The sequence below is a fragment of the Electrona antarctica genome (genome assembly GCF_951216825.1).
Source record: "Electrona antarctica genome assembly, chromosome: 6".
NCBI lineage: Eukaryota > Metazoa > Chordata > Actinopteri > Myctophiformes > Myctophidae > Electrona > Electrona antarctica.
In genome coordinates, this window is record NC_136811.1 from 52168531 (window position 1) to 52191013 (window position 22483).

Consider the following 22483-nt stretch of genomic DNA (forward strand, 5'->3'; position numbering starts at 1 on the left):
TGGAATTGTACATGCGGATATAATTACATTAAAATGGTTTTGGGAGTATAACCACAGGGTTGTAGAGATTGCACAATTCACCCCGCATAGAATGAGGACAATTGGATGTGAGTCCTTTCCTATTGAAAGGGTGAGTCATAGTAGACCGGACATACTACTTGATAACACACCTCAAATGTTAGGAAAAAGTCCTCCATCTTGTGATGAAGCATAGGCAGTGCACTGGGCACTGCAACACACCTGCACTGAGTTGAGTAGAGTGAGTGGAACACACCTGCACTGAGTTGAGTAGAGTGAGTGGAACACACCTGCACTGAGTTGAGGAGAGTAGAGTGGAACACACCTGCACAGATTGCAGAAGGCCTTCAAAAGGCACTCACTTGGTGCAATTATTTCAGAGGCATCCGTACAGTTTTGTTCTGTTATATTTATTTGTGTGTTTGCTGTGTTCCGTTGAGTAAGTACTGATTTATCACTTGTTACGTATGATTTGTTAAGTTACCTTTAAATTGTATGTATACATCTGCTTCACTGGTCCTAATATTCATGATATTATGGTGTCCATGTGCTAGTCACTAACCAGCTGATGCCTACAAACTTTATAGGACAGCTGAGAGTTTAAGTTGACAGTTTAGGTTGACAGTTTAAGAGGGACAGCCCTATCTTGTGCCACCCTTATCCCTAATTTGCCTTTTTATTTTAAAATGGTTCAACTAGCTGACCTACATTGACACAATGTGAGCTTGTAGATTGGCTATTGGAACAATTTTAAAATGTGTGTTTTGTTTTTTAAAAGAATGGCATAAGTTGAGGGATAAGGGTTAAAGGGTGGTGCAAGATATAGCCCCGAGTGTTTGTGCAGAATAAGGTTGAAACATTCTGTGTACTGGTATATGAATCTGCCATGGACCACTAGATGGCAGTGGTGTCTGGACTTTGGTGACATTTCACAGAGCGGCTGCCCTCCTCCTGTTGGTGTTGTGTGTGTGTGCGTGTGCTCTTAGAGAAGCACAATAGGCCTATCTCACAGCCCGCTTTCCACGCCCACTTCCGGTAAAATGTCATTTAACATTAGCATTTACACGTTTTTTTTTTCTCTGGAGAATCTAAGTACATTTTCTAATGTAAAAATGTGACAGACCAATATTATGAAGCAAACAAGATGGTAAATCAGCTCGAACAGATAGAACAAACCTTACCTTGAGAAAACAAATTACCTCTGTTAACATGTAGCGTCTATGGAGTGACGTCACGCTATCACCACTAACCCCGAAAGGGGGTGTATTAAGGGGGTGGGGAAATTCTGTGATAGGCTTATTGTTGCCTACACCAGTGTTGCTTCTAATGTTTGACCTATGCCCTCTGTCCACAGCCATGTCAGGATTATGTCGGGAGGTTCCTCAGCTGGCCAAGGCCATGATCCTGTTGATCGACGTGTTTGATAAGTACGCCAAGAAGGATGGTGACGCCGACTCGCTCAGCAAGGGAGAGCTCACTGACCTGCTCAAGGCCGAGCTGGGAGAATTCATCAGTGTGAGTGTTCACTTAAATGTTCCCTTACTTTTGACTATAGTGCTAAGTGAGTGTTTACTTAAAACGTTTGCTTTACTTTTGGCCAGTGCTAATTTAGCTGACTAGCACTATGATGGAAGGAAAAACAATAAATGACCTAATGTTTCCACTGAAGAATACTAAGTGAGGACTAAGTAATGGTGACTAAATCCATTGACAATTTGTCAAAAAAAACTAAAGTGATGGAGGGATAGTGAGGACTGGTTGAAGAGCCTTTACAGATTGATTGAAATATTTATTAACAGTTTGCAGAATTACAGTATATTTCAAGCACAAACTCGATACAAAGACTGTTAACTGTGAGTGGACGACCCAATTAAGCATTACACTTGTTTACAAGAGGTTCCGCCTTGTTCAATTCATCAAAATGTCACAGGTGCAATGATGGAAGAAGTCTTCAGCATTGGTTTTTACTTAAGGTGGCACTTAAGTAGTTTTTAATGAGTAAAATGCAATTTTGTGAGCTGTATGTCTAACTAAATACATTTTGGGTGTTTTGGTTTGGCCTCCCTGCTCATTATTTTGACCTGAGCGACCAGGCAGGCTCTACTAGCTCAGCGGTAAAAATGGATTCAAGTCTGGGGTAGAACGGAAAGCTGCATGGTGCCGCTTTATGTAAAGTAATAAATAATGTCCTGTATTGTAAATGTAGGCCTACTTACGAGTAAAGTGTAATATAAGATCTGCAATTTTCAGAATTCTTGCCTCTTCTCTGGTATTCAAAATGTAGGCTATTGAGTACTTAGGGCCGATTCATACTCCTGTTTCGGCGCTGTAGTGCCGAAATGATTTCGGCTCGTCAGAAATGTTCAGTAGCACCGAAGAGCCGACTTTAGGACGGTACCCGCCCCCCCCCGAACCTCAAATGACGTCACATTGTAGGCTCTACAGCGCCGAACCGACTTTTATTCGGCTCTAAAATAGGAGTATGAATCGCGCCTTAGTCACCACTGATCGTCTCTGTAGAGATGCCATGTTTATTGACCTGGCATCCTAGCGTTTAATGTTTTAATGTGCAGAGTTTATTTTTATATAGTCTACTGTTGAACTGATGGCTTTCCTTATAATCTCAGATGACTATCTATGCATTGAGGTGTTTTCCTCCCTTACTGTGTATTGCTCTGAAATAAGAGCATCTGCAAAATGCCTAAATTGCTCCCCCCCCCTCCTGTCTATATAGGCCTGTGAAAAGGAAAATGTAGACGAGTTCTTCAACCAGTTGGATGCGGACAAGAACGGAACCATCTCTTTCCCGGAGTTCATGGTCTTCACAGCGACACTGACCATGCTGATCCAAGGGCTGGCCATGAAGAAAATGAAGTAGTTCAATCTCTGGCTGGAGAGAGGATGATGGACTGGGTGTCTATTTTGCTGTGGGGGTTTACCTTGTTGTGACTCATGGAGAAAACGCATGAGTTGGGGCGGGGGGAGAAAAATAAAACGGTGTAACCATGTCATTTCATAACACAAATAAACATTGTTGATACAATATTGTTTGCTTCACTGTTCTCAAACCCTCATATTACAGTGGTTTTCAACCCTTTTCATAATAAGGTCAAATTAATATTTGGTGTTTGAGCCACGGACCACCAATTGATGAGATGTTGTTCGTTGGATATGATTGTGTCTCCTCAAATGCTGTAGGTAGCAGATAACAGGCAAACGATCAAAATAATTGTGTAGACTTAAAGATATATTCAGTGATTTTACTTAATTCAAATATCACTTGTTTTTCTGGATAATCCTCCCTACTATAGTGTGCTGGCCATATAAGGAGTTCCTCCCTGTCCCCAGTGAGCCCCTGGGGTCAAATAACCCTAGTTTCAGTTTTGGTGGCGGGTGGCAAAGCCTTCATCCAATCAGGATGAGAGGGGCCTTCCTCCAATCATGATCGACTGGGGGCGGGCCTTGGTGCACATGCTGTTGGCCTGCTGTCTTGGTCTGGGCTACCTTTGAACTAATATTGTCATCAATGGGGTATACGTGGCATGGAGGTGATCAGCCTTTGTCACTGTTGAGGTGTTATGGAAGCCCAGGTTTAGTTTGATAACAGCCGTAAATGCATTTGTATTGTTGAGTCATAAAGGTGTCCTAACAAACATTAAAAGTCTATAGACTTGGCTGCATTATGACGTAATTTCAAAAGCCAGAGTACCAAGTACCGCAGAGATTCAAATTTAAGTTTACAAGGAGGGTTTAAGGGGTTAATCATACACAAACAAAACCATTAATTTACACATTGATAGTGCTGTCAAACAAGTCTATGAAGCCATCTATGGAATCTATGAAAAAGCTTAATCTGCAACACTATGAAGTTGGGACTCCCTGGACTGCAAAAAACATTGAGGACCCCTGATCTATGTCAAGGTTATAATAGTTTGGGACTATTCATTTTGGTTTAGTTTTAGTTACTAAGGCCTGACTCACACCTTCGCATCTAGCATACAACATTGATGCATGCTAGATGTGCATGCTAGATGTATGAAAGGGTTTGTTTACATCTTGCCCCAATGCATTTCCAATGGAAGTCACATGGTTTGACACAACATTTGTGTTGTATGGCTTTCGGCTGTGTTTCGACTGCCCCCCACCCCCTCATACAACAAAAATGTTGTGTCAAACCATGTGACTCCCATTGGAAATTAATAAGCCTATCTCACAGAATTTCCCCGCCCCCTTAATACGCCCCCTTTCGGGGTTAGTGGTGATAGCGTGACGTCACTCCATAGACGCTACATGTTAACAGAGGTAATTTAAGAAGTCTACAACTTTTGTTTTCTCAAGGTAAGGTTTGTTCTATCTGTTCGAGCTGATTTACCATCTTGTTTGCTTCATAATAATATTGGTCTGTCACATTTTTACATTAGAAAATGTACTTAGATTCTCCAGAGAAAAAAAACGTGTAAATGCTAATGTTAAATGACACCACTATTTACCGGAAGTGGGCGTGGAAAGCGGGCTGTGAGATAGGCCTATTGCGAGCTTGCATCAGTAAATAAGTCTCATGCATCAGCTATACATCAGTCTGTTGTGAGTCAGGCCTAGATGACAAACAAAGAAACTCAGAGAGACAGATATACTGTTACTTCTTAGACAATGGCTGAGAGCAGAGAAACAAAAAAAACCTTGGACTGTATGTTATTCTCCAAAGAGAAACAAAAAAAAACCTTGGACTGTATGTTATTCTCCAAACATGAAACCCTCAAAATTCCTCAATTGACACAGTCTGGCTGGTTTTGTCATAACATCGGCCACCATTTGTTCAGTTGGACAATACTCAAGAATCACTTTACCATCATTGACAGTTGATCTTACAAAGTGGTATCTTATGTCAATATGTTTTGACCTCTGTCTCTGTACAGGATTTTTAGCTAACGCTATTGTACCTTGATTGTCCTCGTAAATCTTTGGCTGCATGTAAAGAAATCCATCAATACATTGTAACAATTGAATCAAATACAAACACTCTTGTAGAGTTGCCGCTAAAGCCATGTACTCAGCTTCACAAGTTGAAAGTGCTACGGTGTATTGCTTTTTAGACCTCCATGAAATCAAAGGGCCCTCTGGGTTTAGGCTGACACAATAACCACTAGTGCTACGTCTGTCACTTGCATCTTCTGCCCAGTTTGCATCACTATATGCTATCAAGCCTAGTTCCTCACATTTCCTATAGCATAAGGATTTTTCCCTGGTTCCCTTCAGATATCTCAGCACATGTTTCACTGTGATCCACTGCTCTTCTGTTGGTTTAGAAAAATATTGTGAAAGTTTTCCCACTACAAAACTCAGATCTGGCCTGGTACAAGTAGTCAAGTATATTAGACTACCCACAACTTCCCTGTATTTTCTCACATCCCCCAATGACTCACTGCTATCAGTGTAGTTCAGCTTTGCCTCACAGGGTGTTGTTCTTGGCTTGCAGTCCTGCATGTCAAATCTAGTCAATATTTTGTCAACATATTTCCTTTGTGACATAGTCACATAATGTTCACCTTGTTCAAAATCAATACCAATGAAATGTTTCAATTTGCCTAAGTCTTTCATTCTGAATTTTGCTGTAAGCATTTCTTTGACATCAATCATCACATTGTCATCACTTGCTGCAATTATTATATCATCGACCCAAAATAAAATGAATACCTTTTGATCCTTCATTTCCCTTGTGTAAACACAATAATCAACTGGGTTCTGAATAAATTGATTTTTAGTTAAAAAAGTCATGCAACATCTTGTTCCAATTTCTCCCTGATTGTTTTAAACCATACAAAGATTTATTTAGTTTACACACCAGCATGTCCCCATTCTCAGATGTAACTTCATATCCCTCTGGTTGTCTCATGTAAATCTCAAAATCTATTGGTGCATGCAAATAGGCCGTTTTGACGTCCATTTGGTGTAAGATCATATTCTCTTGTGCTGCCTTTTGCATCAATACCCTCACACTAGTCTGGTTTGCCGTTGGTGAAAAAGTCTCTTCATAATCCACACCTGGTTTTTGATTGAAACCTTTGGCTACATAACGTGCCTTGAATTGTTTAGATTCATCTGCATTTGTTTTTAAAGCATACACCCATCTACCCCCCACTATTTATTTTCCTTCTGGCAGTTTAGTCAGGGTAAACGTGTCATTTTCCTTTAGTGATTCAATTTCCTCATCCATAGCTCTTGCCCATAACTTAGAGTCAGGTGAGGCCATTGCCTGCTTTACTGTGTGTGGCACATCACAAATGACTCTATAACAATAATCAAAGGTTATGTTGTAGTGTATTGCCATTATTTGTCATATATTGAGTGTCCAGGAAGCACTTTTTACCCTGTTGCATAAATGATTGGAGAGGCCAGGCATGTCCTTATTTCTGTATCATTTTATTAAGGACAAAGCTTAGTTACCAAATTCATGATCAGTCCATTCCAGAGCCATCCTAGAGCAGTCCCCTCATAGCTGTCCCCGACCTCATCTGGAACCTGGCTACAGATCTCACTCTGACTGACTGGATTCTCGACTGACCTCTCTGACTGGATTCTGTGGATTCTCACTGGATTCTCTGGATCTCCGCACATTTGAGACCCTCTTTATAATTCTCCCCAAATAGTGCATGTAGGGTGTGCACCCCAACGCCCTTGTATGTGTGTACGCACGTGCATGTGCGTCCCCAGACCACCGCATACTAAGTAGATGGTCACTTCTATAGATTATTAACACAATGGTATCCACGGTCCAATACAATAGCCTTTACAATTTCATAGCAGACCTTTTCAACTGATCACATAGGCCCTCCTTGGAATGTGTCTGTGGGCCAGCTAATATCAAGCCTCTCAGAACTTACATGCAGGAACTCAGCTAGTGAAGGTTTGTCCTGCACAACAACATGACATTATACAACATTATATGGATATTTCATCGTAATGTGGCTTTGTAATATACGACAGGTCCTCCCTTGACACATGAGCCAACATGTGTCACAAAACTCATAGGAAGGAGCCACATTAGAATCCTCCCTCTGGCCGATACATGACTTACTTACTGGAACATCAGCAATTCAAAGAAATCACACAATTACAATAGAATCCAAAAATACCCTCAAAAGTTTCCAGCATTCAAATTACTTAAAATCATCACCAGTGATCTTCATTACATTTACATCCTCATCATCAGTATGCTTGACTCTCTCTGTGTTTACTTCATTACATTTCATTTCATCTCATTTCATCTCATTTCATCTCATTTCATTTTAACACAAAAACACAGTAAAAATCGTTTACACCCCAATAACTTCTCTGTAGTATAATCCCTATCACTTTCAACAATCACATAACTCAAACATGAATAATGGCATCAATGATTAGTACACATATCTGACACTTAACACAATACATTGTCGCTTCTCCAACCCCTTTTGCTTTTACTCAAAAGCACTCCAATTATAGATCAATGTGTGTTATAACCTTTCAATCGTGACATCTAAAACACCTAGCTTCAGTTAATGTCATGACTAAATTATAGCTATAATCATCCAATACTATTGACCCTCAAAAGTTTAGTTCTCCTTTAGGACATGCAGAAATTATCCATACATTATTTCAACCCTCCATATTTCCAAGGCCGGGGAAAAACATCAGATAACATCAGATACAACCCCACTATTTTCAACCCAATGAACGATAACGGTACAAATCACATCTGAGTATCAGCATTAATCCCTCACAACATGCAGCTGATTCACAGATCAACTTCCAACACATATACGTCAAAAAACAGAGTAATCTATGTAACAATAGATAACTCCACAGTCTTGGCCAAATACCTTCATTGACTTTTCCCCCTTCACAAATTTAGTTGAATAACAATACGCCCTTTATCTAATCTTAGGACGGATTACACTTAAGCGTACGGCAGGGCCACTACCTCTCGTCTAACAAAGAGACATCTACTAATATTATTCCGGTACACATTATTATTCATTTTCCCAAATCTAGGCATATTCATCCCCATCAAGTCAATTTCTCTAATTAAAATACCCTACGACAAAACCATCAACATACATGCCTATTATGTTGAATTAGACAAACACAGACACACATTTGAAATCAGATGTAACGATATTCATCTGATATAAAGATTCTTCTGTAACCGTTGCCCCTCTCGTTATCTCACGTCGACTGTTCCTTCAGCCAGCATGGCCAAATGAGGCTGTCCATGCCAACAGGTTGTATGCATGATGCAGTGTCCTGATGCACCGCACAGTTGTTGTCGAGCTGTCCTCTCTCCCAAACTGAACTGACTTCTCCATCTCCCCTCTTTCAGTCATGACAAAATGACTGAAAATGAGAAGTTGACGCCCGTAAAAGCCACTGCAACCCTTTACAGAGTAGGCCACTGCAAGGCAGAAACTCATGCTGCAAAGTGATGCGTTGCTGGGAGCCTGTAGAACTGTTGAATTGAGCCGAGCCTCCTCCTCTCGGTGCCCGCGGCTGATGAACGCCTCCCTTTGAACACTGAATCGCCGAGCCGAGCAGAGTAGAACGGACCCCCCTCACGATCGCTGCTGAAGAGGTGACGCTGGTGGTGCTCGCTGACCCCTGACTGCAGCCCCTCTCTCCGGCCGTCTGCTGCCGTGGTGATGAAAACCATGGTGATGACGACGCACACCACTGCTGAAAGCCGCTGGTTGACCGTAGCCGTAGCAGAGACGATGACGGTCCCCGCCGAGCAGACTGAACTAAACTTAAATCCTCAATTCCAATACTCTGAATCCCTACAAGTTGTCATGGCCTTCCAACCACTTAAACAACAAGTCCAAGCACTCCCAGACACACTCCGTGACAAAACAAAGTTCTTTTCCTCAATCCGTCCCAGAGGAGCAGACTGCCCCCCCGAGCGCGAACAATGAGGCCACGATCTAGCTCGCCATTATTTGTAGTGTATTGCCATTATTTGTCATATATTGAGTGTCCAGGAAGCACTTTTTACCCTGTTGCATAAATGATTGGAGAGGCCAGGCATGTCCTTATTTCTGTATCATTTTATTAAGGACAAAGCTTAGTTACCAAATTCATGATCAGTCCATTCCAGAGCCATCCTAGAGCAGTCCCCTCATAGCTGTCCCCGACCTCATCTGGAACCTGGCTACAGATCTCACTCTGACTGACTGGATTCTCGACTGACCTCTCTGACTGGATTCTGTGGATTCTCACTGGATTCTCTGGATCTCCGCACATTTGAGACCCTCTTTATAATTCTCCCCAAATAGTGCATGTAGGGTGTGCACCCCAACGCCCTTGTATGTGTGTACGCACGTGCATGTGCGTCCCCAGACCACCGCATACTAAGTAGATGGTCACTTCTATAGATTATTAACACAATGGTATCCACGGTCCAATACAATAGCCTTTACAATTTCATAGCAGACCTTTTCAACTGATCACATAGGCCCTCCTTGGAATGTGTCTGTGGGCCAGCTAATATCAAGCCTCTCAGAACTTACATGCAGGAACTCAGCTAGTGAAGGTTTGTCCTGCACAACAACATGACATTATACAACATTATATGGATATTTCATCGTAATGTGGCTTTGTAATATACGACAATGTCATCTAGGTCATCAGATTTTACTTGACACTCATAATCCTTTAAATACTGAGGTGGTTTCACTTTTCTTCTGGGATATGTTGCACTCTGGCCACTGTCACCTGCCTGAGCACTGACCAAATCATCCATCTCCCCTGCTTCTTGTTCCTGTATCTCACTGGTTTGGCCATCTTCACCTGCCTGAACATTTGCCAAATCAGTCATTTCAACCACAACCTCTTGTTCTTGTGTCTCGTTAGTTTCCCTATCTTCAGGGAGGTGGTTTACAGTCCTTCCCCCACTGCAATCATCATCCCAATCTGTTTGGGTCTGAATCTCAATGACATTCCTTTGAATGAACTTTACCAATCTGTGCTTAATTACCTTCCCAGTGTCGGGATAAAACACTAAGGCTTCGTACACACCTTTCGGACACACAGATCTGTCCGACCGACCACTGATTACATTTTTATGATTTGATGCCTCCATGTCCCACAATGCTTTGCGCGATTTGGGCGGTGCTACGATACACGGAAATAGATGCACATATGTTCAGTGTAGTTTGTCGAGGCCGTTTTTCACACTCACAGTTCACTTAGAAGGTCCGGATCAAGGACCAAGGACCAAATATTTGCATTTTGATTTTGGTCCGTTTGGTGTTCACACTGGACTTTGTAAAGCGTACCAAATATGTAAACAAATGACACGTGGACATGTTAAGCGAACCAAATAGTGAAAAAAAGAAAAGAGGTCATTTTGCGACGGAGGGAAAAATAACATGAGGGGGTGCGGGAAATCACTGTCTACAATTTTTGGGCGCAACCTTCAGTCACACAGAGAGAAGAGAACAGCAACATGAATCATGATTGCAGCAACAACTTGAAATTGCATTAATTCTTAATAATTATTTTATTAGCCAAATAAGACAACAGATGAACAGAGGAGCAGGTGTTTGAACAATAATGTGCTTGCAATTCACCGGAGACGTATAGCCTACAACAAAGTATCCCCGAATCCCGATAAAAATGACTTTTCTTCCATGTGTGCACCTTAACCTGATTCGATATAGGCCTATGTTATTTCTGCGCATCAAATCGACGGGCATTTCCATGTCATCTTATGGTTTAAACTTGAAGCCGTGCTGATCAGTTAAGCTTCAAGTCAGAACAGCTCCGCTGCAGTTGAGTTGACCTATATCACGTCTTTTGCTATAGTGATGTAATCAATTAATCATTTAGGACCACCTGTGTAGCTTATTTAACATTTGCTCCATTGGCTCTTTATGCGTGCGGCCGTGCGCTAGAGCGAGACAGGATGATTTTAAATATTTCTCTGTCTGCGTCTCTCCCATAGAGCTATAAAATATATCGGGTCTCTCCCCCCACATGTGCGCGCGTCATAACTTTGCGTGGTGGCGGTGGCGCATGCTTAAAATAAACAGATCTACAAGCTTACATCGTGTACCATACCGTAAGTACCATTCGTGTCGATAACTTGTACATCTGTTATATTTGCGCATGTGAACCTCGTACGCTGCCATTACATTTCTACTCTATGCTACTCATAGACATATATGCGTCTACTATTAAAATCAATAGTGATCCCCGTAAAAATACATGCTTTTAGAACTAATTATTAATGCAGCCTCACAACTGCCGAGGCCCGACGGCTATTTTGGCTATCGTCCTGTATTTCTGTATATAGAATAGAACTTAGTACCATGGACTCACTCACTGGAGACAGCCGTGCGCAACTTGGACTCTCCAAGTTACGCACGGCCGTAGCCAAAAGAAGACATACAAACAAGCGATATAATAGTCTGTGTCACGTAACTCAGAAGACTACAGCCTAAACCCCACCCAGTGCTGTCAAGAACGGAAGTTCTCTCCTATTAGTTGGCGGTTAAAAACCACCCTTCTGTCCGATCTGAAGTCCCACCCTGTTCGTTGGCTGTTTTGACTACAAGGTGTCCGATGTGTTTGTTGTGCCCTCCGCCCCCACATCGGACAGGTTTGTCCGATCAAACGACGTGACTCCCATTGAAAATGAATTGGAGCAGCAATCAAATAGCAATCAGGCATCGCACACGGACCAAACATTTGTTCTTTAGGTGTGTACGCAGCCTCAATAGGCTGGGCTATTTTTATCATATCCTACAAATATCCCTTTTTCACATCGTGAATCCAACTTTTCTTATTTTGTTTATATGCATAGCATGGGGACCCAAAAGTTCTCATTCTTAAAGGTTTGGCCTCTTTCCTGTCAGCATGTAATATGGGGTCTGTCCTACACGCTTATTGAAACATCTATTTCGGATAACAGCAGCCGTCATTACCGCATATGTCCACAATTCCCTTGGTAATTTGCACTCAATCAGCATACATCTGGCCATCTCAAACAGCGTTCGCCAATTTCTTTCAGCTGTCCCATTCTGATGGGGTGAGTATGGAGCTGAGGTCTCATGTCTAATGGACTTTCCGCTTAACAATGCCTGAAAGTGACCAGAAGTATACTCAGTACCATTATCCGAACGAATACACTTAATTTTCCCATAGGGTGAAACATCGGCAATGTACTTCTCTGTAGCTTGGACTGTGTCACTCTTAGATTTCAAGAAATAAACAAAAGTAGCTCCTGAATAGTCGTCAGTAAATGCTAAAGCATATTTGAATCCGTCTTTAGCCGTTGGATCAATTGGTCCAGATAAATCAGTGTGTACAAGTTCTAGTGCTGCTTTAGCTCTTTGGTTCTCTATTTCGGCTCTGAGCAAATTTACCTTCTATACACACATCGCATGACAACTTGGAAATATCAACCTTGCCTTTAATTTCCATACCATCAGTTACATTCTGCAGTTTTAACACATCTTCGTAGTTGCAATGTCCCAGAATCTCATGCCACGTCTTGATGTCATAGCACCCATGACATTCATCAACATCAATACTCTCATCAATGGTGTTTACATAAAACAACCTGTCATGTACCTTAATGTCGAATGTCGTGCCGTCTCTCTGGATGAACTTGTTCTGTCCCTCTTTGAAGATGAATGTGGCTCCATTTGATGTTGCTGCGTTGACTGAGAAAATGTATTGGGGAAAGGATGGAACATACAGCGCCCCCTTCAGCATCGTTTCCACCTCTCGACCCTTGGTATCTCTCAGGTAAAACACTGCAGTACCTCTCTTCAGCGCTACGCCAGAGGCCCTCACTCCATCAGCCATCTCCAGAACATTCCTCTGTGGCTCGAAATTCTCATCGAAGTTTCGGAACTTCTTCACGTCGGTCACAATATGTGACGTAGCCCCGGTGTCGACCATCAGCTCAGAGTATTACTCCGACAAAGTCTCTGCTTCGGTCTCCCGGCGCCGTCCGAGTCGCGGTTCACCTGGCCCACCCCGAAGGCGACCGTGTGCTCCTCTTCATCCTGCGTCACCTTGACGTTGTCTTTTCGTCTTCTCCGTCTACAGTTGGTGTCGTTATGTGTTGGATTCAAGATGGCTGCCGTGAGCAGGTGCACAGAGGAGTGGAGCATGTACCATGCTACAATTTTTTTATAAAACACGGTAAAAGACTCAATACTGAACACCGACATTGACACCATGTGATGACATTGAACATTAAGGATCTTGGATTAAACTACAAATAAGAAAAAATGGCAGGAAGAGGTAGAACAACAAGACATGGAGGTGGAGCGCCCGGTGGTGCATCTGAAGACAATCAAGCTTATGAAGAGGAACAGCAAAGCGTATTGGGCCTGTCAGAAATAATGCAAGAAATAAGAGCATTTCGTACAGAAACGGCTGGCAACTTTGGAGCATTAAAAAAAGAAGTAAGCGAACTAAGAGATGGAATTGGAGAATTGAAAACAAGAATGATCAAGCAGAGCTGAGAATTGCGGAGAATGAAGATCATGAAATCAGTATGACTAACGCACTTCTCCACAGTCTGCGTCTTCAGAGACAATTGGAATCAAAGTGTGATTTATTGGAAAGTCACTCCCGAAAGTGCAATTTGAGAATTTATTCTGTCCCGGAGGAAGCTGAAAAGAATAATACTGTGGGATTTGTGGAGTGGCTTATCCGAGAGCGGCTGGAGATTGAGAACGAAATCCCTATAAGCGCAGCACATAGAATTGGAAAAAAGTCTGGAACTGACGAGCGGCCCAGGTCAATAATTGTTCGTTTCCAAAATGAGAATGCGAGCCAGAGAGTGCTGCAGGCGGCCTGGGCGAAGAAGAATCTGAAAATCAACGACAAGAGGATATATTTCGACAAAGATTTCACAGACCAAGTCTACAAGGAGCGTGGGAAATACAAAGAATTAAGGAAAAAACTTAAAGAGAAAAATATAAAGTCAAGAATTGTGTTTCCCGCAAAACTAAAAGTATTCGAGGAGGACGGCACATTCAAGATGTTTGATAACCTGCAAGCAGCAGCAGCGGGTGTTCATCGCGAGTATGGCGTTTCTGTGAAGATAACAGCAGGAAAACCGGACTTCGAGTCTACACTGAAGGCAGCGGGATGGAAGACAGCAGGCTCGGGGAGGAGGAGAACGCAAGAAAACGAGAATGAACTTATGACAAGTGTGAAGACATTACTGGACTCACTGGAGCGACATGGAAAAGACAAAGAGGTTTCTCTGGAGCAACATGAAGAAAGCAAGGACTAGAGGTATGGATTTGACACTCAAATGCACATGGGGCAATTTCTTCCCTGTTGAAAAACACTATGGCTGATCTACTAGACGAGAGACAAATCCTAACGGGACCCGAAATGGAACATAATATGTATGATTTAGATGATGTTGACCCGGAGAGTCATGTATTTAATTATATTGGGGACACGTGTAAATACTATACTGAAGACCAAGTCAAGGATGTTGTTGAACTTGCTAATTCTTTTTCACTTATTCATTTTAATTCTAGAAGCATGTATGCAAACTTTTCAGATATCAGGGACTTTTTAAATACATTTGAGACAAAATTTAAGGTAATTGCTTTATCTGAGACGTGGTTGAAAGAAAAGAAAGGTCTTGATTTTAATTTAGAGGGTTATGAATTATTTTATGCCAACAGGGCTAACAGGAGGGGTGGGGGTGTAGCCTTGTTTGTTGATAGTGACCTAAGGTGTAGAAGGGTTGAAGATATGACCACTATAATTGATGATTTAATGGAATGTTTATCAGTGGAAATAGAATTAGAAGGGAAGAAAAATATTGTTGTCATGTGTGTTTACAGAACACCTGGGTCTAATGTAGAAATGTTCAAAGAAAAACTGGAAGAACTAATGAATGGATTAAATGAAAATAAGACATGTTTAATTTGTGGTGACACCAACATAGATCTAATCAGTGTAGTGAAACATAAAGCAACATCAGATTTTCTGGATACATTATATAGTAGAGGGTTTTACCCCTTAATTACCAAGCCCAGTCGAATTACGACAACTAGCGCAACATTGATTGACAACATTTTTATCAATGTATTAGAGAATGATATTAAGAGTGGGCTAATAATAAATGACATAAGCGATCATTTGCCTGTATTTGTAACATTCAACAGTCAAATAAAGAGTAAGAAAGAGGAAAATTGTCACAGATATGTTAGGGTAAGAACGGAGGAATCAATAAATAAGTTAAGAAATTACCTCTTAAATGAAGAATGGAAAGGAGTGTATACAGAAGAGGTAAATGATGCATATGAGTCATTTTTGAATTGTTTTCTACACCATTATGATAAACGGTGCCCAATAACACAATGCAGAAATAAGAATAGGTACAATAACAAGCCCTGGATAACAAAAGGTTTACAAAATGCATGCAAAAAGAAAAACAAACTTTATAGAGATTTTATGAAATACAGGACAAAGACGGCTGAAAATAAATACAAGGTGTATACAAATAAATTGGTAATCATAATGAGACAAGCAAAGAAAGAATACTATAACAAAAGGTTAGAAGAAAACAAAAATAATCTTAAAGGAACTTGGAAAATCTTAAATCAGGTAATAGGGAATAAAAATACATCTACAGAATTGCTGGGCAAAATGATGAAGGGGGAAGTAAAATAATGCAGTCCATGTTTCTAGGAGAAGTGAGTGAAAATGAAATTAAATCAATTGTAGCAAAATCAAAGAACAAAATATCAACTGATTGTGATGGGATAGATATGATCATTGTGAAGAAGACTATTGACTGTATAATTAAACCTTTTAGTTATATCTGTAATCTTTCTTTTAGTACAGGAGTTTTCCCAGACAGGATGAAAATGGCAAAGGTTATACCACTTTTTAAAACAGGAAACAAACATGATTTTACTAATTATAGACCAGTGTCGCTGCTTTCCCAGTTTTCTAAAGTACTTGAAAAACTGTATGTACAAAGATTGGACTCAACTTGAAAATAATAACTTACTGAGTGAGAGTCAGTATGGCTTTCGGACCAATCGGTCCACAGCTCTGGCACTCATGAAAATAACCGATGAAATAACAACAGCAATAGATAATCATAAACACACAATAGGTGTCTTTATTGACCTCAAAAAAGCGTTCGACACAATTGATCATACTATTTTAATATCTAAATTGAATAATTATGGGGTAAGAGGTGTAGTTCTAGATTGGTTAATCAGTTACCTTCACAACAGGCAACAATATGTACAGTTGGGGGGTCATAAATCTGATTCCATGAAGCTTGAATGTGGGGTACCACAAGGCTCGGTCTTGGGACCTAAACTTTTTATTTTGTATATTAATGATATTTGTGAAGTGTCAAAGTTAATGCAGTTTGTTTTGTTCGCGGACGACACTAATTTATTTTGTTCAGGGGATAACTTAAAAAGTGTAGCAGAAAGCATTACAACTGAAATGGTTAAATTAAAAAGGTGGTTTAATAAAAATAAGTTATCATTGAATTTGAAAAAAAAAACAAGTTTATGATTTTCTCTAATTTGAAAAAGGATGAAATTATTCTCACTATAGATGGAGTGAATATTGAAAGAGTGAATGAATTTAGGTTTTTGGGTGTTATATTAGATGAGAAATTATCATGGAAAAATCATATAGCATATATAAAAGCCAAGGTGGCCAAAAGTATTTTTATTTTGAACAAAGTAAAATATGATTTGGATACGAATTTATTGAGGATGTTGTATTGTACACTGGTTTTACCATATTTTATTTACTGTTTGGAAGTATGGGGTAACTCATTCATGAGTAATATGACTCCTTTGATTATGTTACAAAAAAGAGCGTTAAGAATCATGTATAAAGAAGATTTCAGAGCACACACCAATAGGCTTTTTATGTTATCAGGTGTTTTGAAAATCATGGATTTGGTAGAATTACGAACATTATTAGTGGGGTTCAGAGCGAAAAACAAATCATTACCAATACAGTTACAGAAGTCATTTGTGTTTAGCTCAGAGGATGAGGACCACAGAAGAAGACATGATTTTAAACATCTGTTCGCTCGGACTACACTAAAACAAATGTGCACTTTTGTTACAGGTATAAAGTTATGGAATTCACAAAACCAGGAGTTGAAGAGTTGTACAACAGTGTTTCAGTTTAAGAAAGTGTTTAAAAAAGAAAAAATGATAAAATATGAATTAGAAGGTTAGATATAAGTGTTATTTTGTTTCCTCAGTGTTGTCTTTGTTTGTTCTCTTGTTGAGCTCTATGTCCTTTGTCTTGTTTTTTTCCTTCTTTTTTTGATGTAATCATGTATGGTTGGTGGCAGCATCAATTGGTTGTTTTGTTTCCTTTTTTCTTTGATGTAATCATGTATGGTTGGTGGCAGCATCAATTAGATGTTTTTTTTAATGATAGGGGCAGGTATATATAAGATTTATCTTCTTCCTGCTCCTTTTCCTTTCTGTATGGAATATGTAAAAAAAAAAATAAGTACAAAGTAAAAATTAATATGATCATGTAAAACCATAACTGAAATTAAATAAATAAATATGATATGATATGATATGTTGGACTTCTGCAAAGACTGCACCACTGTCTCTGTTCTCTCTGACCAGCAGCATCTCCGCACTCAAACGATTTGTGCCCCCTCTGGCCGCAATTATAACAGGACAGTCTGTCTTTTCGTCTTCTCCGTCTACAGTTGGTGTCGTTATGTGTTGGACTTCTGCAAAGACTGCACCACTGTCTCTGTTCTCTCTGACCAGCAACATCTCCGCACTCAAACGATTTTTGCCCCCTCTGGCCGCAATTATAACAGGACAGTCTCATGTCGTTGTCCTTGCTTCTTAGTCTCATCACGCTGTCATCCCCGGAACTGCTACTGAACCTTTCAGTGATCTCGTAACTCCTCAGTTTGGCCTCAAAGTCGGCAAAGGTGATCCTGTCGTCATTCTGTGCGATGTGGATGGAAAAATGGCTTACACGATTCTGGCAGCCCCTTCAGAACCATAGCTGTTAGCAAGCCATCACTCAAAGTCTCTTCTGCATTCCTCAGTGCCGTGATCAAAGTTCCTTTCATCTCCGTCAAAACGAATTCAGCTCCATTGGTCGTTGTTGTTCTTAACACTGGGCTCCATGACCTGTTAAACAAAGCTAGCGCATCGCGTCAAACCAACAATAACTCAAAGCTAGCCTGAAACATGACGGAGGACAAACAAAGAAACTCAGAGAGACAGATATACTGTTGCTTCTTAGACAATGGCTGAGAGCAGTGTGTTTATTTTCACTTCCTTATATACACAGATCACACGATCACGTGACCGGTATCAGGTCACGTGCTCTTAAAGGTATAGATACAAATATACATACAGTGATATATATATACAGGCAATTAATGATCATACATTCCAACAGTGATCTCTCGCCCTCGAAATATATAATCCTTGGTTTCTGTTGTGTTTGAACAATAATAGCAATTCAAAACAGTTGTCCTCAAAACCACACCTCCAGTCGCTGTCATAAGAACGGGAGGTGCGCTCATGAACACGGCTGCAGAGCCTATTTGTGCACGGCTGCACGCGCACCTGCAGTCCATCAAGTATAATGTATGCTTCGTCCCGCGATGGTGTCGCGCACGCAGACCTCTACGCTCACAACAGTCGCATCTGCGATGCGATGTGAGCTTGTATATCAGCTGTTCTCTGTGCGCAACACTGTTGGGCTTTGAAGTATAAATGTCTCCTAGGGTGCATCTCACTAGCCAACTCACAAGAGGAGGTTGAATGGACTGAAACCAGCGCTCCCCAAAACAACAGGTTTGGAGATCTGTTAACAAATAATTGGTCTATACTTCACACCAAATGTTAGGAAAGTCCTCCATCTTGTGACAAAGCAGAGGTACTACAACACACCTGCACTGAGTTGAGGAGAGTAGAGTGGAACACACCTGCACAGATTGCAGAAGGCCTTCAAAAGGCACTCACTTGGTGCAATTATTTCAGAGGCATCCGTACAGTTTTGTTCTGTTATATTTATTTGTGTGTTTGCTGTGTTCTGTTGAGTAAGTACTGATTTATCACTTGTTACGTATGATTTGTTAAGTTACCTTTAAATTGTATGTGATGCATCTGCTTCACTGGTCCTAATATTCATGATATTATGGTGTCCATGTGCTAGCCACTAACCAGCTGATGCCTACAAACTTTATAGGACAGCTGAGAGTTTAAGTTGACAGTTTAGGTTGACAGTTTAAGAGGGACAGCCCCATCTTGTGCCACCCTTATCCCTAATTTGCCTTTTTATTTTAAAATGGTTCAACTAGCTGACCTACATTGACACATTGTGAGCTTGTAGATTGGCTATTGGAACAATTTTAAAATGTGTGTTTCGTTTTTTAAAAGAATGGCATAAGTTGAGGGATAAGGGTTAAGGGTGGTGCAAGATATAGCCCCGAGTGTTTGTGCAGAATAAGGTTGAAACATTCTGTGTACCGGTGTATATGAATCTGCCATGGACCACTAGATGGCAGTGGTGTCTGGACTTTGGTGACATTTCACAGAGCAGCTGCCCTCCTCCTGTTGGTGTTATGTGTGTGTGTGTGCTCTTAAGCTATGTTCACACCTACGAAGCTAGAAAAATAAAGCGCGCAAAAAAAAAAAAAAAGCTGTTCACTCCACGCTTCAAAACGAAAAAGCTGGTCTGCATAGAGATAACATGGGACCACGAAGCAAGAAGCTGCTTCAAGCTTCCTTGGTGTGAACGTGGCATTAGAGAGGCACAATTGTTGCCTATGTAGCATTGCGGGGATTGAACCCGGGCCTCCCACTCGCCAGACTAACGCGCAACCTGTCGTGCCAATAGGGCTGAGCCCGATTGGCAGGGCTGTTGCGGGCTGGCTCTTGGCTGGGGGCTACAATCACCCCCCCAGTCTTTGAAGCGCGTCCTCGCGCTTCTCACTTCACACCGCGGACCGCCGCACACGATGTCCCTCACGCAAGGATATCACGCTTCACATCCTGCCGACTACGCCAGATTGTAGCATTGCGGGGATTGAACCCGGGCCTCCCACTCGCCAGACCAACGCGCAACCTGTCGTGCCAATAGGGCCCTATTGGCACGACAGGTTGCGCGTTGGTCTGGCGAGCGGGAGGCCCGGGTTCAATCCCCGCTTTCCGCGCAATGCTACACCTACACCAGTGTTGCTTCTAATGTTTGACCTATGCCCTCTGTCCACAGCCATGTCAGGATTATGTCAGGAGGTTCCTCAGCTGGCCAAGGCCATGATCCTGTTGATCGACGTATTTGATAAGTACGCCAAGAAGGATGGTGACGCCGACTCGCTCAGCAAGGGAGAGCTCAGTGACCTGCTCAAGGCCGAGCTGGGAGAATTCACCAGTGTGAGTGTTCACTTGAATATTCCCTTACTTTTGACTATAGTGCTAATTTGGCTAAGTGAGTGTTTACTTAAAACGTTTGCTTTACTTTTGGCCAGTGCTAATTTAGCTGACTAGCACTATGATGGAAGGGAAAAACCATAAATGACCTAAGGATTCCACTGAAGAATACCAAGTGAGGACTAAGTAATGTTGACTAAATCCATTGACAATTTGTCAACAAAAACTAAAGTGATGGAGGGATAGTGAGGACTGGTTGAAGAGCCTTTACAGATTGTAAAGGCTCTTCAACCAGTCACAGGAATGTCACAGGTGCAATGATGGAAGAAGTCTTCAGCATTGGTTTTACTTAAGGTGGCACTTAAGTAGTTTTTAATGAGCAAAATGCAATTTTGTGAGCTGTATGTCTAACTAAATACATTTTGGGTGTTTTGGTTTGGCCTCCCTGCTCATTATTTTGACCTGAGCGACCAGGCAGGCTCTACTAGCTCAGCGGTAAAAATGGATTCAAGTCTGGGGTAGAACGGCAAGCTGCATAGTGCCGCTTTATGTAAAGTAATCACTAATGTATTGTAAATGTAGGCCTACTTACGAGTAAAGTGTAATATAAGATCTGCAATTTTCAGAATTCTTGCCTCTTCTCTGGTATTCAAAATGTAGGCTATTGAGTACTTATAGTCACCACTGATCGTCTCTGTAGAGATGCCATGTTTATTGACCTGGCATCCTAGCGTTTAATGTTTTAATGTGCAGAGTTTATTTTTATAGTCTACTGTTGAACTGATGGGTTTCCTTATCTCAGATGACTATCTATGCATTCGAGGTGTTGCCAATCAGCAGCAGCTTCTAGCTTCTAGCTGCTGCTGATTGGCCAGGCCGTTTTGTGGCCGGGCATCAAGTCTGCCTGAGAGTTCCCAGATGGGAGCAGGAGGGGGGAACCCAGTGTACTCTTTGCTGCCCCATCTGGCGGAGTCAGGTTACCCTTACTGTGTATTGCTCTGAAATAAGAGCATCTGCAAAATGGCTAAATTGCTCCCCCTCCTGTCTATATAGGCCAGTGACAAGGAAAACGTAGACGAGTTCTTCAACCAGTTGGATGCGGACAAGAACGGAACCATCTCTTTCCCGGAGTTCATGGTCTTCACAGCGACACTGACCATGCTGATCCAAGGGCTGGCCATGAAGAAAATGAAATGAAATGAAAAGAAAACGCATGAGTTGGGGCGGGGGGAAAAAAATAAACTGTAACCATGTCATTTCATAACACAAATAAACATTGTTGATACAATCTTGTTTGCTTCACTGTTCTCAAACGCTCATATTACAGTGGTTTTCAACCCTTTTCATAATAAGGTCAAATGAATATTTGGCGTTTGAGCCACGGACCACCAATTGATGAGATGTGGTTGTTCGTTGGATATGATTTTGTCCACTCATGCTGTAGGTAGCAGATAACAGGCAAACGATCAAAAATAATTGTGTAGAAAGGACAACTTTAGATTTTTTTTTCAACCAAGGTTCATGTTTTAGGTTATTAGAGAAAGTAAAAGATGAGTTACTATTTTCATTTGCTGCTTTCTTTCATTTTAGGGATTTTAGCTGTTTTAGCTGTTATAGCGATTCTCTTATCAGTTACTATAGTCCTAGACTCAATAAATTATATCTGGCCACAAAAGCTCACAGGATCTACTGAATGTGAAGGTAGCCTACTGGGGGAATCCACACTGTCATAGGCTCAATATGTCAGTTCGACACATTCAGTAGGTCCTGTGATCTGTTGTGGCCAGATGTAATTTCCTGGGGTCTAGGACTAGTAAATAATACAAAAATAAATCTCTATTAAAAACATTTAGCCCCATGCTCTAATGCCCGAAAAAAAGCAGCAAATGAGAATGTACACTCCTTTTACTCTCTAACCTAAAACATGAACCTTGGTTGAGAAAAACTAAAGTTAAGGCAGCTAACTTAACTCTTGAGTGTGTAACGTATAACCAAATTGATCCCATAATACATTTGGTTTCATTTTACACACAAATTAA

At 41.2% G+C, this 22483-nt stretch overlaps 3 protein-coding genes across 4 annotated transcripts in view; all 3 read left to right on the plus strand.

The window, feature by feature from the left end:
* LOC306925145 (scavenger receptor cysteine-rich domain-containing group B protein-like) overlaps positions 1-22483 on the plus strand; it is a gene marked incomplete at its 3' end in the record, with an annotated part of 797673 nt that overhangs the window by 183034 nt on the left and 592156 nt on the right. The gene's annotated exons all lie outside the window — the stretch shown is intronic.
* Positions 300-3061, plus strand: LOC306924591 (protein S100-A1-like). 2 transcript variants are annotated; one of them, XM_079503166.1, is made up of 3 exons: positions 300-457; positions 1373-1533; positions 2753-3061. In XM_079503166.1, the coding sequence occupies exons 2-3, from the start codon at positions 1375-1377 to the stop codon at positions 2894-2896; spliced, it is 303 nt and encodes a 100-aa protein (XP_079359292.1). In that variant the 5' UTR covers positions 300-457; positions 1373-1374; the 3' UTR covers positions 2897-3061. The 2 variants fall into 2 exon arrangements, with proteins under 2 accessions (XP_079359292.1, XP_079359293.1); XM_079503167.1 differs by lacking the exon at positions 300-457 and adding an exon at positions 904-1053.
* Positions 18993-21732, plus strand: LOC306924179 (ictacalcin-like). The gene is made up of 3 exons (XM_079502576.1): positions 18993-19111; positions 20287-20447; positions 21498-21732. Exons 2-3 carry the CDS (start codon positions 20289-20291, stop codon positions 21639-21641), a joined length of 303 nt encoding a protein of 100 aa, XP_079358702.1. The 5' UTR covers positions 18993-19111; positions 20287-20288; the 3' UTR covers positions 21642-21732.

What these genes read in the sequence shown, in the direction of transcription:
- LOC306924591 (XM_079503166.1), top strand. Translation starts at nt 1,375, where the DNA reads ATGTCAGGATTATGTCGGGAGGTTCCTCAGCTGGCCAAGGCCATGATC. An exon ending in AGCTGGGAGAATTCATCAGT is followed by an intron (nt 1,534 to 2,752) that starts GTGAGTGTTCAC and finishes CTGTCTATATAG; the next exon opens with GCCTGTGAAAAGGAAAATGT.
- LOC306924179 (XM_079502576.1), top strand. Translation starts at nt 20,289, where the DNA reads ATGTCAGGATTATGTCAGGAGGTTCCTCAGCTGGCCAAGGCCATGATC. An exon ending in AGCTGGGAGAATTCACCAGT is followed by an intron (nt 20,448 to 21,497) that starts GTGAGTGTTCAC and finishes CTGTCTATATAG; the next exon opens with GCCAGTGACAAGGAAAACGT.